Below are 24,468 nucleotides of genomic sequence, written 5' to 3'. Positions count from 1 at the left end.
TAATTGTCTTTGATCTGAAAATTGGCCAACCTGAATTTGCTCAATTGTCCTCATTACTATTATTTTCTGCATTGAAATTTGAAATGACACCTTTGTACTAAAATGAACCCATCTTCCATGGTACAACAAACCAGGGGTCCCCAACCTTTCTTGCACTGCGGACCGGTTTAATATTGACAATATTCTTGTGGACCGGCCGCCCCGGGGGGTGGGGGGTGGAAGGTGGTGGTAGGGTTGCCAATGGACAAGAGTAGCAGTCAAATACGTTGTGTTTACCCCAAGAAAGACTACAATTACCATGAAGCCTTGCGCGGGCACCAGTGTGCGTGCGTGTACATGCCGATTTTTCCCCCCTACAAATCGATTTCAGCGATTCTGTTCGGTTGGGAGTGGGGATGTGTTAAATCACAACCGGAATATAGGTGATAAGTGGCTAATACACTCAATTTCATTTCTAAAAGGGTTTATCTAACAAATTTAATATTAAACACACAGCGCATATTTTCCTCGCATGAATATAGCGATAAGTCAATTATCAGGGGAGGACAGGGGAGCTTGAAGTAAGCGTTGAACGAACTTCCAGTAGAAGTGGTAGAGGCAGGTTCGATATTATCATTTAAAGTTAAATTGGATAGCTATATGGACAGGAAAGGAATGGAGGATTATGGGCTGAGTGCAGGTCGGTGGGACTAGGTGAGAGTAGCGTTCAGCACGGACTAGCAGGGCCGAGAAGGCCTGTTTCCGTGCTGTAATTGTTATATGGTTATATAAGTCACTTATAAGTCAATAGTATCATAACATTTTAAGTAACGTTTGGATATTAGACACACAGCACATATTTTCCCCGTATGAACATATAAAATCATTGGAACACACCAATATCGCTGAATCAGTGGGAGCCCTGGGCTGAATATTTGTTCCCTGCAACAAGATGGTGCCATCGAGGGCTGATGGGAGACAGTGATACTCAAACGGGGTTCCTTATGTCCAGTCTATTCTGCAGTTTAGATTTCGTTGCATTCATTGCAGAGATATGTTGGAAATGGAAGCAACGTTTTCAGTGCTTTCGTAGCTATCTCAGGATATTCAGCCTTGACTTTGATCCAGAATGCTGGCAGAGATGTTATGTCAAACATACTTTTCAGCCCACCGTCATTTGCAAGCTCGAGAAGTTGATCTCCTTCCTGCGCTGACGTGGATGACACACGGGTAATGACCTCGCTCGTGTTCAGGCTCAACAGTGCGCGTGACAGGGAATGAGGAAAGGTGCAGCTGACTCATATCGCCAAATTGTATCGTTTCTTTGCGGCCCGGTAGCAGTCCGCGGCCCGGTGGTTGGGGACCGCTGCAATGAATAGCATAAATAACTCTGCAATATATGTGATTAGATTGTCATTGCATTAATCCATAACATTTGAACAATAAGAATACTGACTGAACGAATTGGTGGTGTTTTTGAGAAACCAGTTCATTCAGTTCTTACTTCGAATGTTGTATTGCTGCTACTGTGCATAAGGAGCCTGCTAGGACTCAGCTCTCAGGAGGGTTATATAGTTAGAATAAATTTATCTACACTTACACCACACAACAGTAATTACAAACTTAAATTATCTTTAACAACTGTTATACATTTCTTATTTTAAAAGGTTACAAAGGTTTAAAAGGGGAAAAAAATGACAGTTATTGGAATGACAGGAAAAATCCTGGGTTTGAGTGTAGATTCAATCAGTTCTTTTGAAGATTATTTGGTTCTTCATAGTTGTGGGTGGTGACTAATAAAGCAAAGCATGTAACTGGTTTCCTGTCATCAATTGTGTAAAATTTACTCAACACCTTTCATGAACTCCAAGAATTCTGCAAAAGAACAGAATAAAATACTTAGTGTCAAATTCTCAATTTTTTTCTTCAATGTTTTTGAAAAAGTGCATGGTGAATCATCGTGTGGGAGCAGGCTCCTCAGACAACGACTACAATGACTGTCAGGTACCACCTACACTGATTCCAGATCTCCTCTCACAGACCCCCTTCCACTACACTAGGGGCAATTGTAAAGTATCCATTTCATCCATCAACCAGCTCATCTTAGACAAAGGAAAAACAGAGGAAATCCTTGCAGTCCAAGGAGAAGGTGCAAATTACACACAGATAGCAAACTGAAACTGGGTCACTGGAGTTGAGAGGCAGTATACATTCACTTCAGAACAAAGTACTTGCTCTTTTTTTAAAAAAAAAATCGTGTGATAAAAGTTAGTGATTAAAAAAATTATTGTAACATTTCTGAATTGTTTTCTCTTCTGGGGGAGGTGTGACCGATTCAAAAGTGACAGGTTGCACCTGAACCTGAGGGGGACCAATATTCTCATGGGCAGGTTTGTCAGATCTGTTGGGGAGAGTTTAAACTAATTTGCCAGGGGGGTGGGATCTGGAGTGAAGGGACTCAGGGGAGGAGAGATGGTAAAAAAGTAAAGGTAGCTTGCAGTCAGACTGTCAGGAAGGGCAGGCAGGCGATGGGACATAGTTGCAGCCAACAGGCTGAGTATCAAAGCATTAGGGATGCAGAATAAGAAAGGATAGCAAATATGGTACTCAAGGTGTTGTATCTAAATGCACATAGTATAAGAAATAAGGCGGATGGACGATCTTTTTGCAATATTACAGATTGCCAGGTATGATGTTGTGGCCACCACTGAATCGTGGCTGAAGGATGGTTGTAGTTGGGAGCTGGATGTCCAAGGTTACACGTTATATTGGAGGGATAGGAAGGTAGGCAGAGGGGGTGATGTGGCTCTACTGGTAATGAATGGCATCAAATCAGGAGAAAGATGTGACATAGGATTGGAAGATGTTGAATCCTTGTGTGTGGAGTTAAGAAACTGCAAGGGTAAAAGGCCCCTGATGGCAGTGATATACAGGCCTCCTAACAGTGACTGCGAGGTGGACCACAGGTTACAACAGGAAGTAGAAAAGGCAAGACAAAAGGGCAATGTAATGGTAGTCATGGAAGATTTTAACATGCAGGTTGCTTGCGAAAATCAGGTTGGTAATGGATCTCAAGAGAGTGAGCTTGTTGAATGCCTAAGAGATGGCTTTTAAGAGCAGTTTGTTGTTGAGCCTACTAGGGGATCAGCTATACTGGACTGGGTGTTATGTAATGAACCAGAGGTGATTAGGGAGCTTAAGATAAAAGAACCCTTAGGAACCAGTGATTACAATATAGCTCCTTGGGCGCCGCGTTAGGGAACTAGCGATGCAGCTCAATGACCTTCATCTGGTTGGGGAGAGCGGGGAGGTGATAGAGAGAAGCTGTAGGCAGATAGTCCCACTTCAACTCTGTGTCCCATTCCCATTCAGATATGTCCATACATGGCCTCCCCTACTGCCATGATGAGGCTAAACTCAGGTTGGAGGAGCAACACCTCATATACCGTCCAGGTAGTCTCCAGCCCCTTGGTATGAACATAGAATTCTCCAACTTCCGGTAATTTCCTCCCCCTCCCTTCCCCTATCCCTATTTCACCCTCCCCCCTCCCCCAGCTGCCTCATGGTTCCGCCTCCTTCTTCTACCACCCATTGTTTTCAGGGCTATGACGTCAATGCTTCCCCTTCCCCACCCCTTTGTCTTTCAAATTACTGGTCTTTCAACTGAAGCTGCAAGCATTCTTCAAGTCCTTCCCCATCTTTCATTCTTCAGTCCTCACGAAGGGTTCCAGCCCAAAACGTCGACTCATCATTTCTAACTGATGCCGCCCGACCTGCTGAGTTCATCCAGCGTACTGAAAGTGTTGCTCTAGTCACACCAGGGCCTTAGGAGACAGATACGTAGGTACCAGTCAGGAGAGGGAAGGACAGGAGTCAGATACTAGAGAGTACCCCTGTGGCTGTCCCCCTTAACAATAAGTACGCCTGTTTAGTACTGTTGGGGGGGTGGCCTACCTGGGGGAAGCAACAGTGGCCGTGCCTCTGGCACAGAGTCCGGCCCTGTGGCTCAGAAGGGTAGGGAAAGGAAGAGGATGGCAGCAGTGATGGGGGGGCTCTATAGTGAGGGGGTTAGACAGGCGATTCTGTGGATGCAGGAAAGAAGCACAGATGGTAGTTTGCCTCCCAGGGGCCAGGGTCCAGGATGTTTCTGATCACGTCCACGATATGCTGAAGTGGGAAGGAGAACAGCCAGAGGTCGTGGTACATATTGGTACCAACAACATTGGCAGGAAAAAGGGGGTGGTCCTGAAAGCAGACTCCAGAGAGCTAGAAAGGAGGTTGAGAAGCAGGACCACAAAGGTAGTAATCTCGGGATTACTGCCTATGCCACGTGACAGTGAGTCTAGGAATAGAATGAGGTGGAGGATAAATGCGTGGCTGAGTGATTGGAGCAGGGGACAAGGATTCAGACTTCTGGATCATTGGGACCTCTTTCAGGGCAGGCGTGACCTGTACAAAAAGGGGGATCAAGGGAGTTTGCTAAGGCTACTGGGGAGAGTTTAAACTGGGATTGCTGGGGTTTGGGAACCAAACTGAAGAGATGGAGGAAGAGGTGGTTGGCTCACAAATAGAGAAATCTTGGAGACAGTGTGTGAGGGAGGATAGGCTGGTGATTGAGAAGGGACGTGCTCAGACTGATGGTTTAAGATGCATCTATTTTAATGTAAGAAGCATCATGAACAAAGCGGATGAGCTTAGAGCGTGGATCAGTACTTGGAGCTATGATGTTGTGGCCGTTGCAGAGACTTGGATGGCTCAGGGGCAGGAATGGTTACTTCAAGGGCCAGGCTTTAGATATTTCAGAAAGGACAGAGAGGGAGGCAAAACAGGTGGGGGCGTGGCACTGCTGATCAGAGATAATGTCACAGCTGTAGAAAAGGAGGAAATTCTGGGGGGATTGTCTACAGAGTCTCTGTGGGTGGAAGTTTGGAACAGGAAGGGGGTCAATAACTCTACTGGGTGTTTTTTATAGACCACCCAATAATAACAGGGACATTGAGGAGCAGATAGGGAGACAGATTCTGGAAAGGTGTAATAATAACAGGGTTGTTGTGGTGGGAGATTTTAATCTCCCCAATATCGATTGGCATCTCCCTAGAGCAAGGGGCTTAGATCGGGTGGAGTTTGTTAGGTGTGTTCAGGAAGATTTCTTGACACAATATGTAGATAAGCCTACAAGAGGAGAGGCTGTACTTGATCTGGTATTGGGAAATGAACCTGGTCAGGTGTCAGGTCTCACAGTAAGAGACCATTTTGGAGATAGTGATCACAATTCTATCTCCTTTACCATAGCATTGGAGAGGGATAGGAACAGATAAGTTAGGAAAGCATCTAAATGGAGTAAGGGGAAACATGAGGCTATCAGGCAGGAACTTGGAGGCATAAATTGGAAACAGATATTCACAGGGAAACATACAGAAGAAATGTGGCAAATGTTCAGGGCATATTTGCGTGGAGTTCTCATAGGTACATTCCAATGAGACAGGGAAAGGATGGTAGGGTACAGGAACCGTGGTGTACAAAGGCTGTTGAAAATCTAGTCAAGAAGAAAAGAAGAGTATGCGAAAGATTCAAAAAGCAGGATAATGATAGAGATCAAGAAGAATATAAGGCTAGCAGGAAGGAGTTTAAGAATGAAATTAGGAGAGCCAGAATGAGCCATGAGAAGGATTTGGCGGACAGGATTAAGGAAAACCCCAAGGCATTCTACAACTATGTGAAGAACAAGAGGATAAGATGTGAGAGAATAGGGCCAATCAAGTGTGACAGTGGAAAAGTGTGTATGGAACCGGAGGAGACAACAGAGGAACTTAATGAACACTTTTCTTCAGTATTCACTAGGGAAAAGGATCTTTGTGATTGTAGGGCTGACTTACAGTGGACTGAAAAGCTTGATCATGCAGATATTAAGAAAGGCGATGTGCTGGAGCTTTTGGAAAGCCTTAAGCTGGATAAGTCATTGGGACCGAACGAGATGTACCCCAGGCTACTGTGGGAGGCGAGAGAGGAGATTGCTGAGTCTCTGGCAATGATCTTTGCATCATCAATGTGGACGAGAGAGGTTCTGGAGGTTTGGAGGGTTATGGATGTTGTTCCCTTATTCAAGAAAGGGAGTAGAGATAGCCCAGGAAATTATAGACCAGTGAGTCTTACTTTAGTGGTTGGTAAGTTGTTGGAGAAGATCCTGAGAGGCAGGATTTATGAACATTTGGAGAGGCATAATATGATTAGGAATAATCAGCATGGCTTTGTCAAAGGCAGGTCGTGCCTTACGAGCCTGATTGAATTTTTTGAGGATGTGACTAAACACATTGATGAAGATAGAGCAGTAGATGTAGTGTATATGGATTTTAGCAAGGCATTTGATAAGGTACCCCATGCAAGGCTTATTGAGAAAGTAAGGAGGCATGGGATCCAAGGGCACATTGCTTTGTGGATCCAGAACTGGCTTGCCCACAGAAGGCAAGGAGTGGTTGTAGACGGGTCATATTCTGCATGGATGTTGGTGACCAGTGGTGTGCCTCAGGGATCTGTTTTCGGACCACTACTCTTCGTGATTTTTATAAATGACGTGGATGAGGAAGTGGAGGGGTGGGTTAGTAAATTTGCTGATGACACAAAGGTTGGGGGTGTTGTGGATAGTGTGGAGGGCTGTCAGAGGTTACAGGATGCAAAACTGGGCTGAGAAGTTGCAGATGGAGTTCAACCCAGATTAGTGTGAGGTGGTTCATTTTGGTAGGTCAAATATGATGGCAGAATATAGTATTAATGGTAAGACTCTTGGCAGTGTGGAAGATCAGAGGGATCTTGGCGTCTGAGTCCATAGGTTACTCAAAGCTGATGTGCAGGTTGACTGTGTGGTTAAGAAGGCACACAGTGCATTGGCCTTCATCAATGTGGGATTGAGTTCAGGAGCTGACAGGTAATGTTACGTCAATATAGGACCCTGGTCAGGCCCCGCTTGGAGTACTGTACTCAGTTCTGGTCACCTCATTACAGGAAGGATGTGGAAACCATAGAAAGGGTGCAGAGGAGACTTACAAGGATGTTGCCTGGATTGGGGAGCATGCCTTATGAGAATAGGTTGAGTGAACTTGGCCTTTTCTCCTTGGAGCGACGAAGGATGAGAGGTGACCTGTTAGGCGTGTATAAAATAATGAGAGGTATTGATCGTGTGGATAGTCAGAGACTTCTTCCCAGGGTTGGAATGGCTAGCACAAGAGGGCACAGTTTTAAGGTGCTTGGAAGTAGGTCACAGAGGAGGTGTTGGGGTAAGTTTTTTACGCAGAGAGTGGTGATGCATGGAATGGGTTGCCGGCAATGGTGGTGGAGGTGGAAATGATAGGGTCTTTTAAAAGACTCCTGGGTAGGTACATGGAGCTTAGAAAAATAGAGGGCTATGGGTAACCCTAGGTAATTTCTAAGGTAAGGACATGTTCAGCACAGCATTATGGGCCGAAGGGCCTGTATTGTACTGTAGGTTTTCTATGTTTCTACGTTTCTACAGTATGATTATGTTCAACTTGACATTTGATAGGGAGAAAGTAAAGTCTGATGCAGCAGTATTTCAGTAGAGTAAGGGAAATTACAGTGGTATGAGAGAGGAGTTGGCCAGAGTAAATTGGAAGGAGATGCTGACAGGGATGTCAGCAGAGCAGCAATGGCGTGAGCTTCTGGGGAAACATGAGGAAGGTGCAGGACATGTGTATTCCAAAAATGAAGAAATACTCAAATGGTAAAATAGTACAACCGTGGCTGACAAGGGAAGTCAAAGCTATTGTAAAAACAAAAGAAAGGGTATAAAACAAAGCAAAAATTAGTGGGAAGATAGGGGATTGGGAAGTTTTTAAAAACCTACAGAGAGCAACTAAAAAAAATTCATTAGAATGGAAAAGATGAAATATGAAAGAATGCTAGCAAATAATATCAAAGTGGATAGTCAAAGTTTTTTGAAGTATGTTAGAAATAAAAGTGAAATGAGAGTGGATATAGGACTGCTAGAAAGTGAGGCAGGAAAAATCATAATGGGGGACAAGGAGATGGCTGCTGAACTAAACAAGTATTTTGCATCAGTCTTCACTGTGGAAGACACTAGCAGTATGCCTGATGTTGTCGTGTGTGAAGGAAGAGAAGTGAGTGCAGTTACTGTTACAAGAGAGAAGGTGCTCAAAAAGCTGAAAGACCCAAAGGTACATAAGTCAGCCGGACCAGATGAACTGCAACCTAGGGTATTGAAAGAGGTAGCTTTTGAGATTGTGGTGGCATTAGAAATTATCTTTCAAAAATTATTGGACTCTGGCATGGTGCCAGAGGACTGGAAAATTGGAAATGTCACTCCACTCTTTAAGAAAGGAGGATGGCAGCAGAAAGGAAATTATAGACCAGTTAGCCTGACCTCAGTGGTTGGGAAGATGTTGGAGTCAATTGTTACGGATGAGGTGATAGAGTACTTGGTGACACAGGACAAGATTGGACAAAGTTAGTACGGTTTCCTTAAGGGAAAATCCTGCCTGATGAATCTATTGGAATTCTTTGAGGAGATTACAAACAGAATAGGTAAAGGGGATGCAGTGGATGTTGTGTATTTGAACTTTCAGAAGGCCTTTGACAAAGCGCCACACATGAGGCTGCTTACCAAGTTAAGAGCCCATGGTATTACAGGAAAGTTACTAACGTGGTTAGAGCATTGGCTGATTGGTAGGAGGCAGTGAGTGGGAATAAAAGGATCCTTTCCTGATCGGCTGCCAGTGACTAGTGGTGTTTCACAGGGGTTGGTGTTGGGACTACTTCTTTTTATGTTGTACATAAATGATTTAGATGATGGAATAGATGGCTTTGTTGCCAAGTTTTCAGATGATACAAAGATTGGTAGAGGGGCAGGTAGTGTTGAGGAAACAGGTCGGATGCAGAAGGACAAGAAAGATTAGAAGAATGGGCAAGAAAATGCATAGTCATGCACTTTGGTAGTAGAAATAAATGTGTGGACTATTTTCTAAACGTGGAGAAAATCCAGGAATCTGATATGCAGAGGGATTTGGGAGTCCTCTGTGCAGAACACCCTGAAGGTTAACTTACAGGTCAAGTCAGTGGTGAGGAAGGCAAATACCATGTTAGTGTTCATTTCAAGAGGTCTAGAATACAAGAGCAAGGATGTGATGTTGAGGCTTTTTAAGACACTGGTGAGGCCTCACTTTGAGTATTGTGAACAGTGTTGGGCCCTTCATTGTAGAAAAGATGTGCTGACATTGGAGGGGGTCCAGAGGAGCTTAACAAGGATGATTCCAGGAATGAATGGGTTATCATATGAGGAACGTTTGATGGCTCTAGGTCTGTACTTGCTGGAATTCAGAAGGATGAGAGGGGGGATCTCATTGAAACCTTTCAAATGTTGAAAAGCCTGGACAGAGTAGATGTGGAAAGGATGTTTCCCATGGTGGGGGAGTCTAGGACAAGAGGGCACAGCCTCAGGATAGAGGGCCATCCATTTGAAACAGAGATGTGGAGAAATTTCTTTAGCCAGAGGGAGGTGAATTTGTGGAATGTGTTGCCACAGGCAGCTGTGGAGGCCAGGTGATTGGGTGTATTTAAGGCAGAGATTGATATGTTCTTGATTGGACATGGCATCAAAGGTTACGGGGAAGAAGGCTGGGGGCTGGGGTTGAGAGAGAAAAAAGGATCAGCCATAGAAATGCAGAAACATAGAAAACCTACAGCACAATACAGGCCCTCCGGCCCACAAAGCTGTGCCGAACATGTCCTTATCTGAGCAATTACCTAGGGTTACCCATAGCCCTCTATTTTTCTGAGCTCCATGTACCTGTCCAGGAGTCTCTTAAAAGACCCTATTGCATCTGTCTCCACCAGCGTCGCCGGCAGCCCATTCCACGCACTCGCCACTCTCTGCATAAAAAACTTACCCCTGACATCTCCTCTGTACCTACTTCCAAGCACCTTAAAACGGTGTCCTCTTGTGGCAGCCATTTCAGCCCTGGGAAAAAGCCTCTGACTATCCACACGATCAATGCCTCTCATCATCTTGTACACCTCTATCAGGTCACCTCTCATCCTCTGTCGCTCCAAGGAGAAAAGGCCGAGTTGACTCAACAAAAATGCTTACTCAGTGGTCACATTGTTAACCCTCAGCTCTTGCCCCAGCAACTTCCGAGCATAAACATTTTCACCAAGTCCTCCACAGACATCGTATCTACCCCCTTCTTCATTTTGAAATGCAGCAAGGATTCGAAAGTCATCATGTCTATGTCGAGACACACTGGCAGAACTGGTAGAACACAATCTGTATGAAGCAGAATTGCCTCGATCTCTGGCCAAAGAATACTTTAAATTGTCTTGGTTGGCTGTAGCAACGTCAATCCTTGTGTCCCAGTCATTCCAGCGCTGTTACTTGTTCAGCTGAGTGCTCAGGGGTCTTTGGCTCATTACCTGCCTAACGACATGTCACCCGCCTTCAAAAGGTGTGCCTGCCACCACCAGTTGGAGACGAGACGAGGCGAGGCGAGGGGAGGAGAGGGGAAGGGAGGCGGGTCGGTGGGCCCGGGCTGACGGAGCATTGGTCAGGGTGCTGTGGGACTGGAGACTGAAGCCCCTTCCCCCGGCCAGCGGCTGAGCTACAGGCGTGACTTTCCTGAGCTACAGCCGTGATTAAGTGGTGGAGGAGACTCGATGGGCTAGATGACCTAATTCTGCTCCGATGTCTTATGGTGTTCCGGAAATAAAAATAGAAGTTGAGGACGAGGGTAAGTCAGATTCAGATTCCTTTATCTCCTGTACATTGAGACAGATGGTGCAATGAGTCGTTTGTATTAACGATTAACACAACCTGGAGCAGCTGACCAGTGCCATCACATATTCCAGTGCTAACGTAATGTGCTTTCATTGTTCAGCAGAGAAACATGTGCAACGACAACGACCTTACAACAGCAGCAAAACAAGCCCCGTTCCTCACTCCTACCCGCCGACAGGCCTCAACCGCAGAAGAAGTCACCAATCTACAGTCCCTAGTCCAGAGTTGCAGACATTGGGCCACAAATTTAGGACACGATGACCAATCATCAGGCCTCAACTTTGGACTTTGACCTTTGAGGTTCGAATTTAGCTATGGACCCCAGGTCTCACAACACAGGACTTTGAACTCCAGGTTGACACAGACCTCTACCTCTGGGGCACACCGACCGGAGGGGAAGGGGCCACCAGCCCTCATGAATCTTGTCCACAGATATCTTAGATCCTAGGACTCACTGTTCTGGGGATACCGACCACCCTCTGGAAGAATCACCGGTCCAATGTTCATCTAAGACCTGTTGACATTTAATAGATGGCTCAATATGTGAATTCTTTTCCGAAAAGAGCACCATTATTTTGTGTTTACAATCCTTGGGCCTGGATTTCTTCAGTTTTCACAATGTTGCGTCCCAGCTGTCTACGTGGTACGCAAGCCAGTATATAAGCCGAGACGGTCTGATTTTGAGAGCAGGCCATCGCCTGTGCAGAAGGCTCCCTCTTTCCACACAACTGGAATTGTGGAGACCAATATACCTTGTCCTCAGTGGCATCGCAAAAGCTGCCAATCAGCAACAAGCTCAACGTAGGACTCGCTTAGGGAATCTAGCTCTGAATGTTTCCTCAGAGTCTTCCCCCATGAGTGGGTGTAGCCACAAGGCGGTGGAGGTTTGAGATCAGAGTTTGCCTTCGCCTGGATGAGCTGCCAACCACGGCTGACGAGCCCCGTCTGCCCAGAGCGACTGGTTTTAAGGCACCAGTAACCCACATTTGCCCCTTCTTCTGTCAGTAGCAACAGTTCCGTCGGACTTAGTAACTAAGCCACACGTAAAGGCCAGGAGCTGGACTTGGTTGTCGGAGGCTATTTGAGATGCACGCCATTGTGAACATTTAATAGGTAGTGGGGGCTTATTCCACTATTATCCTCATCTATAAGAATCTTGATTTCACAATGATCATGATTTAACAATGGGCTTCTGCACATTCAAGTTTAGATTTTGCAGTCAGAAAAGCAAGAAGAGCTAAGGAGGAGATAATGGCGCCTAACGATAACTCCTTTGTTTGCATCTTCGGAAACAGCTCTATTTCCATCTTTAATATCTCTACTTTGTCCTTTCAGGTTTCTTCTGAAGAACTACACACTGACTACGGTTCTTTGCGGGAATGGGATCTGCTCTCGGGGTTTCACGACTGGCCGTTATTCGATATGCCAAGGATGCGGCCTGAGAGCTAGGCTCGCCTTTGGAGGTCCAGGATCTCGTGACTCTGGAGATGGGCGGACCGAAGGTCGGTGTCCTGGCAGGAAATCGGTGTGTCGTGGGAGATGGAAGATCTCTGGCTGTGTGCCCAGAGACTCGAGTTCTTTGGGCACAGAGCTCGGAAAAAACGACATAACAGACTTTTAATATCATAAATCAGCGAGTTGTTTTTATGTTTCCCCTCTGGCTGTGAAATAGAGACACCTCTTTCTCCCTTATTGGGGAGAGAGAGCCTGTGGTATGTTGAATACCAGGTGAATGAGTAGTCTTTGGGGTACTGTAAGTCTGTGTCTTTGCTGTTGCTTTGTTGCACGCTTGAGTGCTCTGTGGAGGGGGCGCCAATCCTTCTTTTTGCTGGTGGGGGAAGGGGGGGATCATTTCTTTGCTGCTGCTTATGCGTGGGAGGGGGTTGCTGGGGGGACTTTGGGGTTCTAACATTAACTGTCATTCATTTTTTGGGGCATTCCTCTGTTTTTGTGGATGTTTGTGAAGAAAAAGCATTTCAGGGTGTATATTGTATACATTTCTCTGACATTAAATGTACCTTTGAATACCACTCTTTATTAACCTCTAAGAACATTACCCACAGAGATCTAGAGATTTCAAAATCAGTTGCCAGTTTCAGAATGATTCTGACCTTTAGGAACAACAGTGTCAATTCTAACATTGTAACAAGAGAGCTATGGATGGTGGTAAACCCAAGCACAGAGAAAGACTCAGACTCAACTCCACAAACAAAATCCAAAGGGAAAACCCACAGATATTAGTACTGAAAATGGAGCTCCTACAATTGAGCACTGAATGTTCAGCACAAAGCTGTTAAGTACTGACTTTCTAGGAAGGAATGTGGCGGGCAATAATGGTCAGTCTGAGTCTTAAAGGGGCAGCGGTAGCTACCATAGTCCGGGGAAATGGAGCACCGAAATCTGTATGCCTGACACTATTCATTCAGAACCATGACAAACATATTGCACACTAGGGAGTATCGTTAATAACTTTTAAATAATTTTGTTTTTTTAAAAGTACAGTATGTCTTAATATGTTCTGAGTTCTGATTTAATAACTGGCTGAATATCAAATCCCTTTAAAGAGATGCCTCCCACAGTAGCATAGCCGTTAGTGCAACACCATCACAGCCCAGAGCAGTTCAGAGTACAAAGTTCAATTCCAGCACCCTCTGTAATGACCTTGTACATTCTCCCCTTGACCACATGGGTTTCTTCTGGGTGCTCTGGTTTCCCTCCACAGTCTAAAGACGTACCAGTTAATAGGTTAATTGGTCATTGTAAAATTGTTTTGTGATTAGGCTACTATTAAATAATGGGTTGTTGGGCGGAGCTGATTGTTGTTCCAAAAGGACCCATTTCGCATTGCATCTCTGAATTAAATAAGATTCTAGTCACTCTGAAACTTGGGACTATTCAACAAATAGCTAACTCTTTGGAGATTATTTTAGTTGCTGAAGTCTGTGGCCTACAAAAAGGTAAATGGTTAAGTAACATACCATCATAATCTATTCTTCCATCACTATTTTTGTCACCATCTTGCATTAGCTCCTCTATATCATCTTCAGTGATGCATTCACCTGTTTCCTCCAGCATTGTCTTTAATTCGTCAACGTCAATGTAACCATCAGCATTTCTGTTAAAATATTGGCAGGTATAAAAGTCAGACTATTATTTTCCTTGTTATGTACTTCCCATTTATGCAACTTAATTTTAAGCTTGTTGCCTTTATTCCTGAAATAAGAATTGTTTACAAACTACTTTGAATCAATTATTGAAGTAAGCAAGTAAAAATCAATGATAATATTCAAGTAAAAAATTGCTTGCTTGCATTGAGGGCAAGAGTAGGTCTCATGGTTTGATTTTATGTTACAAATACATTTAGTGAAGCATTCTTCAAAATCTTTAACAATTTTAAAAGTATAACTGAGTGAGCTGGCCTCTTTCTATTGGCAAAAGTTAGCAGACAAAGGAGATATATATTAACATTTGGTAATTAAAATCAAAGGAAATGGGCCTTAAGGGAAGTTCATTTTTCTCGCTAAAGAAGTAATTATTGTGCTTAGAAATAATTAAGACTCACCTCTTCGTTTAGAATTTACCTACACTGGAACAAAATGGTCTTGTGCATTGAAATAGCAATAGCAAAATATAAAACCATAAGATATATGAGCAGAAGTAGGCTATTCGGCCCATCAAGTCTGCTCCACCATTAAATCATGGGCTGATCCAATTCTTCTAATCATCCCCACTCCCCTGCCTTCTCCCCATACCCTTTTGATGCCCTGGCTAATCAAGAACCCATCTATCTCTGCCTTAGATGCACCCAATGACTTGGCCTCCACAGCCACACATAGCAACAAATTCAACAGATTTACCACCCTCTGACTAAAGTAATTTTTCTGCATCTCTGTTTTAAATGGATATTCTTCAATACTGAAGTCATGCCCTCTTGTCCTAGACTCCCCTACCATGCGAAATAACTTTGCCATATCTAATCTGTTCAGCCCTTTTAACATTTGGAATGTTTCTATGAGCTCCCCCCTCATTCTCTTGAAATCCAGGGAATACAGCCCAAGAGCTGCCAGACATTCCTCATATGGTAATCCTTTCATTCCTGGAATCATTCTCGTGAATCTTCTCTGAACCCTCTCCAAAGTCAGTATATCCTTTCTAAAATAACTGCACACAATACTCCAAGTGTGGTCTCACGAGTGCCTTATAGAGCCTCAACATCACATCCCTGCTCTTATAGTCTATACCTCTAGAAATGAATGCCAACATTGCATTCAGCTTCTTCACCACCGACTCAACCTGGAGGTTAACCTTTAGGGTATCCTGCACAAGGTCTCCCAAGTCCCTTTGCACCTCTGTGTTTTGAATTCTCTCCCCATCTAAATAATAGTCTGCCCATTTATTTCTTCCATCAACGTGCATGACCATACACTTTCCAACATTGTATTTCATTTGCCATTTCTTTGTCCATTCCCCTAAACTATCTAAGTCTCTCTGCAGGCTCTCTGTTTCCTCAACACTACCCTCTCCTCCACCTATCTTTGTATCATTGGCAAATTTAGCTGCAAATCCATTAATCCCATAGTCCAAATCATCGACATACATTGTTAAAAGCAGCAGTCCCAACACTGACCCCTGTGGAACTCCACTGGTAACCGGCAGCCAGCCAGAATAGGATCCCTTTATTCCCACTCTCTATTTTCTGCTGATCAGCCAATGCTCCACCCATGCTAGTAACTCCCCTGTAACTCCATGGGCTCTTATCTCGCTGAGCAGCCTCATGTGCGGCACCTTGTCAAAGACCTTCTGAAAATCCAAGTACACTACATCTACTGCATCTCCTTTGTCTACCCTGCTTGTAATTTCCTAAAAAAAATTGCAGTAGGTTAGTCAGGCAGGATTTTCCTTTCAGAAAACCATGGTGGCTTTGGCCCATCTTGTCATGTGCCTCCAGGTATTCCATAATTTCATCCCTAACAATTGATTCCAGCAACTTCCCAACCACTGATGTCAGGCTAACAGGTCTATAGTTTCCTTTCTGCTGCCTCCCACCCTTCTTAAACAGTGGAGTAACAATTTCCAGTCATCCGGTACAATGCCAGAACCTGATGCAAAATACACATTCAGTTCCTCTCTGATTTCTGTGTCCGTCATTACAAAATCTCCAGTGCCATTTTCTATTGGTCCTATATCTACCCTCAACTCTCTTTTACTCTTCATATACTTAAAAAAACTTTTGGTATCTTCTTTGATATTAGTCGCCAGCTTCCTTTCATAATTCATCTTTTCCTTCTGAATGACCTTCATAGTTTCCTTCTGAAAAATTTAAAAATCTTCCCAATCCTCTATCTTCCCACTAACTTTGGTTTCCTTGTATGCCCCTTCTTTTGCTTTTACTTTGGCTCTGACTTGTCAGCTGTGGTAGTGTCCTTCTTCCATTTGAAAATTTCTTTTTATTTGGAATATATCTGGCCTGCACTTCCCTCATTTTTCACAGAAACTCCAGCCATTGCTGCTCTGCTGTCCTTCCTGCTAATGTCCCTTTCCAGTCAATCTTGGTCAGTTTCCTTCTCATGTCATTGTAATTTCCTTTATTCCACTGAAATACCGTCACATTGGAATTTAGTTTCCCCTTCTCAAATTTCAAAGTGAACTCAATCATATTGTGATCACTGTTCCCCAAGGATTCCTTAACCTTAAGCTCTCTTATCACCTCTGGATCATTGCACATCACTTAATCCAGCACAGCTGATTCCCTAGTGGGCTCAACAACAAGCTGTTCTGAAAATCCATCCCTTAGACATTCTACAAATTCTTTCTCTTGAGGTCCAGTACTGGCCTGGTTTTCCCAATCCACTTTCATGATAAAGTCCTCAGTGATTATCATGACATTGCCCTTCTGACATGTCTTTTCTATCTCCTGTTGTAATTTGTAATCCACATCCCGGCTGCTGTTTAGGGGCCTGTATACGACTGCCGTTAGGGTCCTTTTACCATTGCCATTTCTTAACTCAACCCATAGAGAGTCTACACCTTCCAATCCTATATCACCCCTTTCTCATGATTTAATATTATTTCTTATACACAGGGACACACCACCCACTCTGCCTACTAACCTATCTTTCCAATACACTGTATATCCTTGGATGTTCAACTTCCAATGGCAGCCATCCTTTAGCCAAGTTTCAGAGATGGCCAAAACATCACACTTGCCAATCTGTAGCTGAATTTCAAGATGGTTCATTTTATTTCTTATGCCGCATGCATTCAAATACACCACTTTCAGTCCAGTACTTGTTGCTTTCTGTTTTAACTGCACCATGCCTCTATTGCCCTGTAACTCATCCCACTGGCTGTGATTATGTCTCATCTCCTGCCTGCCCTTTCTATCATCTCTGTTGCACGCTATCTTTGATTTATTTCTGTTTCCCCCTTCCTCAGTCCTATCACCCTGGTTCCCATCCCCTTGCCAAACTATAAACTGTATTTGTAAGAAAGGTTTTCAACTTTGTTATTTTGTGCATTTTTATTTCATCTTTCCTATTGAAAACCATTCAAGAACACATTTTTGAAGAATGAGGGATTACATAATTTCTGTTTACATTCTGAACTTTGTATGTGGTTATAAATTGACTGACTTGCACATTAATAATGCCACTACACTGGTAGATACACTATTATTTCTAAAATACAATTTCACTAAATTGGCTCTTCCAACATTTTCAGAACAATGAAAATCCACAAATGTCTTCCTATTGACATACAACAATTTTGTGATTAGCATTGCATTAGAAAATTTAATAACTGCACTGGCAGTGAGTATATAAATATCTAGGAAAACGAACTGAGGGTTTACATGTATATTTCAAACTATGAGTATTTACTTATCGAACATTCGAAACAGTTCTGCCAGTTCTTCTTCTGATTTTCCTTTACTGTCATCTTTCATACATCTCACCAGCATGACCAAGAACTCATCAAAGTCAACTGTCCCACTGCCTAAATGAAAAGCAAAAAAAGATATATTTTCAATGATTGTACAGTATCAGTTTGCCATATTGCAGCCCAGTATACTTCACAAATACGAATTGATGCACATTATTGTAACATTTATTGATATAAAAAATTAACTTGGTGATACCTTCAATATTCTGATACCAGAATACTTAACATTTTTTTGGTTTTGGCTCAAAACAATACATCAAGATGTCGACACATTGGTAAATTTTGATGCGCTGTTGCAAAAGTAAGATACCATGGTATAATAGTCATACTGATATTTGTTTAATCTATCATGGTTTAGAATATTCATTCTGTTGTGTATTTAATATTTAAGTAATGTTTGAGTAATCTTGTGTGTGTGTATATATATATATATATATATATATATTGATTAAGCATTCGTGTTTGCTACCACATGATATGCGTATGCCTCACTTAAAGTGAACATGAAGTTAGACCCTCATTCCCAGACTCCTCTGTCTTCCTTTGAATTAGTTTAATATTTTGAAGTTACATAACATAACAATAGTGGTGAGGTATTTTTAAAACAATGCCAAAATGGCTAGTAACCCATTCAAGCGCAGTGAGACATTCAAGTAAAAATAAAAATGTGCAGTGAGGAACAGAAAAATAGAGCAGCACATGTTCTTTGGAAGGGAAGACATGATCGAGTATTTGAAAAAAAGAGCAGGAAATGGAACAATTCATAGCTTCGTAAACAGTGAATACTGGGTGATACTAATCATTAAAATAAAGAGCAGAAATTATTGGCTACATTGGGAAAATTGATGCATTTGATTACACTGAAGGTAACTGGAATATGTATACTGAGCTAATTCAACAATATTTTGAATCAAATGAAATAGACACTGAGTACCAATTTTGCTCAGTGCATCGGATATAAAGGGATATTGTCTGCTTCAAAGTTTGACTGCTCCAACCTAACGATCTGAAATTAGCTTTGCTGATATTGTCAAAGTAATGCAGGACCATTTAGAACTGAAACCATTGTCGATTGCAGATGCTTTAGCTTTCATAAGCAGAATCAAACAGAAGGGGAGTCAATTTCAGCGTGGGTGACTGAATTGAAGAGATTGTCTGAGCATTGTCAGTTCAGTAATGGCTTCATGATGCACTAGGTGATTGTTTAGTTTGTGGAATCTTACAAGAATGCTTTTAAAAATGGCTCCTAACTAAAGTGCAACTTACATTTAAAAGAGCAGTTGAAATTGTTGTTTCAATGGTGTGATGAAAAACCAAATTATCAGAAGATTGATGCTCATTAGAGAGATAAGAGAGACAAAGGGAGAAGCGATCAAAATGTTAATGAGAGAGGAAAGCGATTAACAAAAAGAGACACAGTTCCGAGTACTGACAGACCGGTTGCTTTGAACCTGAACTGTTTGAAGTTTGATGGACAGGCGATACCCCAGCAGGGGGATAAAAGGAACAGGTTCTCTAAGGCAAGAGAGACACCACGAGATCACGAGATAATGAGACCCTGGAAGTGCGGTGTGCCCCCACAAGTCGGTGGGAGTTTGGAGGTCTGAACGCGGGACCGACCATAGACGCACTGGGTGAAAAGGTACGATCGGCGGGAGCCTGGGTGCCGGGTTCACCGCGGAAGAACGGTCGTATCCGGAATGGAGGGGTCACAGTCGGAGGCCTCAGAAGACATTAAAAGGGCTCACCCGAAAGCTAACTGCGAGGAACATCAAAGGTCTGTTTGAATCAGATTTGCATATTTGCTCTCTCTCTCTCCAACAGCACAACAGCGATTACTGCGAACTGTACTCAGCTGAACTGAACTCTGCGTCACTTGAGACTGATCATTTTACCCCTAGACTGCGATACAGCTTGATTGATTCCTATTACCCTAGTTCTGTGTACATGTGTGTTTTATCATTGCTAACCTGTTGCATTTATATCCTTACGATTAGAGTACTGTGTTACTTATTTCTTTAATAAAATTTTCTTAGTTCCAGTAATCCAGACTCCAACTAAGTGGTCCATTTCTGCTGGCTTGGCAACCCAGTTACGGAGTATGTAACAATGGATACCACAGACAGGGATGCAACTGAATTGCAGTCAGGAATGAAAGTGAACAAAATTGAAAAGTCTAAACAGAGACCGGCCTGGCTGAACAAATTGCGTTACTGCTGTGGCAGGGGCTTGCATACACCAGGCCAGTTCAAATTTAAAGGCAAGACTTGCAGAAGATACAACAAAAACAACAAAAAGCATGTTGGCCAGCCAGAACTAAATGGACTGCACAGGGAAGAGAAAAAGCTAAAAAGTCAGGTTGCAGTTTCAAAAAGAGAACTAATCTGCATGATTAGTGCAGATTAATTAGATGAAAGATCTGATAATGATGAGAGTGACACAGGTCTGTGAAGTTTTGAGATTTAAGTGTGAAAATTACAATAGACAAGCAATATAACTTATGCCAGAAATGAACAGCAAATTAATTAAAATGGAATTGGACACTGGTTCAGCTGTTTCAGTCAGTAAACAAAATGAGTTCAAATGACATTTCAAAGATATTGAACTGAAGCCTGCTGATATCAAACTAAGAACTTATGCTAGAGAAAAGATAACTCCTGTGAGAATGATATTTGTAAAAGTGAAATACAACCAACAAGCCACATTGAGCTTGTATGTGGTAAAAATAGAAGGCCAGCATTGTGGGTGCGTGATAGGCTGAGACAACTACAGATGGATTGGAGATCCACCCGCCATTTGCATGCCACATTCCCTACAATGAACCCAACTGAAAGTGAATTAAGAAATATTGGACGATGCCACAACTATCTGAATGCTGAATGCTGAACGCCATGAACTGCTCCCATCAAAAGGACAGACAGGTGAACAGGTGTTGGTGCCAACCTCTGTGCCTCTGATTGGAAAGTAGGGGTTCAACTACAACTGCTTTTTAGGAAACATATCTGAGAAAGCTTCTAGCATGTTACTTGTGAAATGTGGCTTGGTTTTACGTTGGGAACGAGTTCAGGGAGCTTCAGAAAAGCTGCAAGCATTTTGCTTTTGTCAGTATAAAGAACCAGAATCTACTCTGCATGCATTCAAGTTTTTGCATGAACTTCAAGTGGGAGACAAAAAGCTGCTTGTAAAGGTAGATGCAAAGACCAAAGCCAAAATGACAAGGGTCATCGGCGATATGAAATCAGAGGATTTGTTAGATGATGTTGTGGATGAGGAAACAAAGAGGCGAGGGAGCAATAGAAAGATTAATAAGAGTATACTCTGATGAACTACAAACGTGGACTTTCCCAAGATCAAGATACATAATCTAGAAGAAGAAAAAGGTTGGTTACTGCTATTAGAGCCATTTTGGCAGTCTCAGAGCCAACTCCTGCCAATGGCACAGAGGAGATCCCTGTTTCACAGCCACAAGTCTCACCTGCCAAGGAGAGTGATTCCCCTTGCCAAGAAAGACACTATCCCACAAGGGTAAAAAATCCCCCACAGCAGTTAAATCTTTAGGGGATAATTTAAAATTTACCTTGCTGTGGATGTCAGTGTATAGTAGTTGTATTATGTAGTATACAGTGTATTCTCCATCTTGTTGAAGTATATAGCTAAGTACAGAGGAGTGTTGTGTATTAAATATTTCAGTAACGTTTGAGTAATCATATATATCAAACAATATGTATACATATACACACACACACACACATATTGTTTGAAAAAGCATTCTTGTTAATTTAAGTAATTCATTACGGGTTATATGTATAAATATATGAATTGCATATATCATCATGCTACCATGTGATCAAAACATGCCTTGCTTAAAGTAAGCTTGAAGTTAGACCCGCATTCCAGGACTCCCATGGCTTCCTCCTTTGAATTAGTTGAATGTTTTGAAGTTATATAACATGACATATTCTTTTTTATTTTTTCCAGTCGAGTTTTAGGAAATATGCAGGATTTTATTCCAGCACAGTCTAATCACTGTGTAAAGGACAGATTTTCATTAATATACTGTGCAAAGATGGAGTAGTGACCTTGTCAGCAAAAGTCTCAGGCTTATAGGCACCCTAGCTGTATGTAAGATGTTTGCACAGTACTGTATATTGTGTTTCCAGTTATAGCTAATACAAAGCTAAGTACTCTTATTTCTGATTTGCAACCATCTTCCTATTTTAACCAGTAAACAATACTATGCAAAAGTCTTAGTCACCCTAGCTACATACATATCCATAAGACACTTGCACAGTACCATATTAGGATACATAACGTTATACAGTTTTAGACTTGAGTCATAGATATTGAAATCTCATTTTATTTTGAGAAATTATTGAATGAGATGATGCAACATAATTCATAACTGTACCATCTTCATCCACTTCATCAATCATCTCCTGTAGCTCCTCTGGTGTTGGGTTTTGACCCAACATTCGCATTACTTTACCCAGCTCCTTGGTACTAATGCAACCATCTTCAGCATCTTGCACAAAAATATCAAAAGCTGCCTTGAATTCTGTAGAAGGAAAAACAAAAAAGGCATCAGGACTATCCAATTCAACTATTACTTTGAACTGCTTTTAATTTCCTTTAACTTTTTATGACCCCTTACCATTCTTCTGTTCCTCAGTGAGCTGCTCAACCTATAGTGCAAAAACACAATGAGTTCCGTAGGTATGATTTAAAATGAAAATTTAAAGTTAGATGTGTTACTCAAACTCTCATCAGTATTGTTGTCAAGTTGACAGTCAACTCTTTTAATGTCCACTTGTTCCTTCTCCTTTTTCACACTGTCCATAGATAAAATTCAGCTGCACCTATCCTCCAGGCACCCTTGTCCTTGATAATTAAAATCGAAAAATGATCCCATAATCTGAAATTTAAAATGCTTATCTTTGTGTTTAAAGTTATTAATAGCCAAGGACTAAAGAACTGTGCAGATCAACTGGCTGAAATGTTCGCTGGCATCTTTACCTCAGTCTGAGGTATCCACCTTCTCTAAGCCGGCTTCACCTATCTAAGACGAATGTGGTGACCTACCTCAATGCTTATCCTCCAGTAGCACTTAAATCCACTGCGATTAAGTGCTTTGAGAGGTTGGTGATGAAACACATCAACTCCTACTAGAGAAACAACTTGGATCCATTCCAATTTGCCTACAGTACAACAGGTCCACAGTAAATGTCATCTCGTTAACTCTTCACTCAACCCTGGAGTATCTGGACAGCAAAGATGCATATATCATAATGCTTTTTATTGTCTACATCTTGGCATTCAATACCATCATCCCCAATAAACTAATCAATAAGCTACAAGACCTTGGCCTTGATACTTCCCTGTGCAATTGCGTCCTCGATTTCCTCACTTGCAGACCCCAATCAGGGCAGACTGGCAACAACATCTCCTCAACAATCCTCATCAGCATAGCTGCACCACAAGGCTGTGTGCTTATACCCCTGCTCTACTCGCTTCACACTTATGATTGTGCGGCTAAGCACAATTCCACTGCCATACTCAAGTCTGCTGAAGATGTAGGCTGAATCAAAGGTGGTGACAAATCTACTTATAGAAGGGAGATTGAAAATCTGGCAGGTACATGCAATAACAATAACCTCTTAATATCGGCAAGACTAAGGAGTTGATTGTTGACTTCAGGAGGAGGAAAGCAGAGGTGCATGAGCCAGTCCTCATTTGAGAATGGGAGGTGAGGAAGATCAGCAATTTCAAATTCCTCGGTGTGATTCATTTGGAGGACCTGATCTGGCACCCAGCATGCGAGTACAATTATGAAGAAAGCACAGCAGCACCTCTCCTTCCTTAGGAGTTTGCGAAGATTGAACACGACATCTAGAACTATGACAAACTTCTATAGATGTGTGGTGGAAAGTATATTGACTGGCTGCATCACAGCCTGATCTGGAAACACCGATACCCTTGAATGGAAAATCCTACAAATACTAATGGATATTACCCAGTCTAACGCGGGTGAAACCCTCCCCGCCATTGAGCACATCTACACTGAGCACTGTTGCAGGAAAGTAGCATCCATCATCAGGGACCTCCACCACCCAGGTCACGCTCTCCTCATGCTGCTGGCCTCAGGAAGAAGGTATAGGAGCCTCAGGACTCACACAACTGGAATCAGGAACAGTTATTACCCGTCAGCCATCAGACTCTTGAACCAAAGGAGATAATTTCACTTGCACCATCACTGAAATGTCCCACAACCCATGGACTCACCATCAAGGACTCTAATTCTCATGTTCTCAATTTTTATTGCTTACTTATTAATTTATATTTTTTCAAGGTCGCTGCACAGGTTGATAGGATAGTTAAGAAGGCCTATGGGATGCTAGGCTTCGTTAATAGGGGGATTGAGTTCAAGAGTAGAGAGGTCATGTTGCAACTCTACAAATCTCTGGTGAGACCACACTTAGAGTATTGTGTTCAGTTCTGGTCACCTCATTATAGGAAGGATGTGGAAGCAATGGAGAGGGTGCAGAGGAGACTTACCAGGATGTTGCCTGGATTGGAAAACAAGTCTTATGAGGCAAGGTCAGCAGAGCTGGGACTTTCTCTTTGGAGCGTAGAAGGATGAGAGGGGACTTGATAGAGGTCTACAAGATTATGAGAGGCATAGATAGGGTGGATAGCTAGTACCTGTTTCCCAGGGCATGAATAGCAAACACTAGAGGGTATATGTACAAAGT

General features: G+C 42.6%; 1 protein-coding gene across 1 annotated transcript in view; it reads right to left on the bottom strand.

Moving 5' to 3' along the window:
* Positions 1-1,620: 1,620 nt before the first annotated feature.
* The window catches only part of LOC140210899 (troponin C, slow skeletal and cardiac muscles), a 36,889-nt gene continuing 14,041 nt past the window's right edge, over positions 1,621-24,468 (bottom strand). The window contains exons 2-6 of the mRNA XM_072280164.1: positions 22,371-22,401; positions 22,128-22,274; positions 17,659-17,773; positions 13,759-13,895; positions 1,621-1,854 (exon numbers count right to left, since the gene is read on the bottom strand). Coding sequence (XP_072136265.1) covers positions 1,823-1,854; positions 13,759-13,895; positions 17,659-17,773; positions 22,128-22,274; positions 22,371-22,401 — 462 coding nt within the window. The 3' untranslated portion in view covers positions 1,621-1,822. The remainder of the gene's footprint in view (positions 1,855-13,758; positions 13,896-17,658; positions 17,774-22,127; positions 22,275-22,370; positions 22,402-24,468) is intronic.

The sequence above is a fragment of the Mobula birostris genome, chromosome 16 (genome assembly GCF_030028105.1).
Source record: "Mobula birostris isolate sMobBir1 chromosome 16, sMobBir1.hap1, whole genome shotgun sequence".
NCBI classification, from domain to species: Eukaryota; Metazoa; Chordata; class Chondrichthyes; order Myliobatiformes; family Myliobatidae; genus Mobula; species Mobula birostris.
This window is presented reverse-complemented; position numbering and strand designations above follow the sequence as displayed.